Here is a 1,719-nt window from a genome sequence, read left to right as displayed (position 1 = left end):
AAGACCATGGGGGGGAGAAAGGACCATGTGGAGGAGAAAGGACCACGTGGTGGAGGAAGACCATGAGGTGGAGGAAGGACGATGGGTTGGAGAAAGGACCACGGTGAGGTTCCCTGGTGGAGGTGGCAGGGAAGGTCCATGGGGTGGAGAAAGGACCATGTGGTGGAGGAAGGACCATGAGGTGGAGAAAGGACCATGTGGTAGAGGAAGAACCACAGGGTGGAGAAAGAACCACGTGGTGGAGGAAGACCATGAGGTGGAGGAAGGATGATGGGTTGGAGAAAGGACCATGGTGAGGTTCCCTGGTGGAGGTGGCAGGGAAGGTCCATGGGGTGGAGAAAGGACCATGTGGTGGAGGAAGGACCATGAGGTGGAGAAAGGACCATGTGGTAGAGGAAGAACCACAGGGTGGAGAAAGAACCACGTGGTGGAGGAAGACCATGAGGTGGAGGAAGGATGATGGGTTGGAGAAAGGACCATGGTGAGGTTCCCTGGTGGAGGTGGCAGGGAAGGTCCATGGGGTGGAGAAAGGACCATGTGGTGGGAGGAAGGATCATGGGGTGGAAGAAGGACCATGGGGTGGAGAAAGGATGGTTGAGGTGGTCAACCCCATGAGATGGTCATACTGGGAGCCCACCTAGATCCTTGAGGTGGCCAACCCCATGAGATGGTCATACTGGGAGCCCACCTAGATGGTTGAGGTGGCCAACCCCATGAGATGGTCATACTGGGAGCCCACCTAGATGGTTGAGGTGGCCAACCCCATGAGATGGTCATACTGGGAGCCCACCTAGATGGTTGAGGTGGCCAACCCCATGAGATGGTCATACTAAGAAGCCAACAGGATGGTCATGCTGGGCCACCCAAGTGGCCACCCAGTCCTAACTGGGAAGAACTGGGGTCCCAGAAGGCCGTGGGGCGGGAGAAGAGACCACCCCACCGGTACTGTTGAGGTTCTCCAGCCACCCAGAGAAGGTCCATGGGGTGGAGCAAGGACCACATGGTGGAGAAAGGATGGTTGAGGTGGTCAACCCCATGGGATGGTCATACTGGGAGCCCACCTAGATGGTTGTGGTGGCCAACCCCATGGGATGGTCATACTGGGAGCCCACCTGGATGGTTGTGGTGGCCAACCCCATGAGATGATCATACTGGGAAGCCAACAGGATGGTCATGCTGGGCCACCCAAGTGGCCACCCAGTCCTAACTGGGAAGAACTGGGGTCCCAGAAGGCCGTGGGGCGGGAGAAGAGACCACCCCACCGGTACCGTTGAGGTTCTCCACCCACCTTGAGCTGAACCCCAACCAGGTTCTCCTACGCATGGGGCCACCTCCAGCTCCCGGTGGCTCCTCCCAGTAGCCCGTGGCCAAAAGTGGGGTGGTCCCCACCCCACCCCACCCCATTGGGGGGGTGACCCCACCCCACCCCACCTCTTGGTGTCACAGTGGGCGGCCGTCAGCACCCAGGACCTGTCGATGAGGACCCCACCACAGTGGATGTTCTTCTGGGGGCCCAGGAGGACCACCTGGTAGGGGTGACGCTTCTTCTGGCAGCTCCGACCCCCCACGATCCGGTTCTCGTCCCCCACGGCCGCTGGGGGGAGACGTGGAGATGGGGGTCAGCACCCCAGTTCCTTCCCAGTTTCCCCCAGTTCCTTCCCAGTTCCCTCCCAGTTCCTTCCCAGTGCCCTCCTAGAGCCCTCCTGGGCCACCCACCCC

At 60.1% G+C, this 1,719-nt stretch overlaps 1 protein-coding gene across 1 annotated transcript in view; it reads right to left on the bottom strand.

Annotated features, from left to right (window-relative positions):
- The window catches only part of LOC106898316 (trypsin-like), a 22,781-nt gene that overhangs the window by 10,070 nt on the left and 10,992 nt on the right, over window positions 1–1,719 (bottom strand). Inside the window, exon 2 of the mRNA XM_014959491.1 lies at window positions 1,422–1,594. Coding sequence (XP_014814977.1) covers window positions 1,422–1,594 — 173 coding nt within the window. The remainder of the gene's footprint in view (window positions 1–1,421; window positions 1,595–1,719) is intronic.

Source organism: Calidris pugnax, unplaced genomic scaffold (genome assembly GCF_001431845.1).
Source record: "Calidris pugnax isolate Ruff unplaced genomic scaffold, ASM143184v1 scaffold477, whole genome shotgun sequence".
In the NCBI taxonomy this organism is placed as follows: domain Eukaryota; kingdom Metazoa; phylum Chordata; class Aves; order Charadriiformes; family Scolopacidae; genus Calidris; species Calidris pugnax.
The sequence above is the reverse complement of the archived record's forward strand: the minus strand, read 5'-3'. Positions and strand labels throughout refer to the sequence as shown.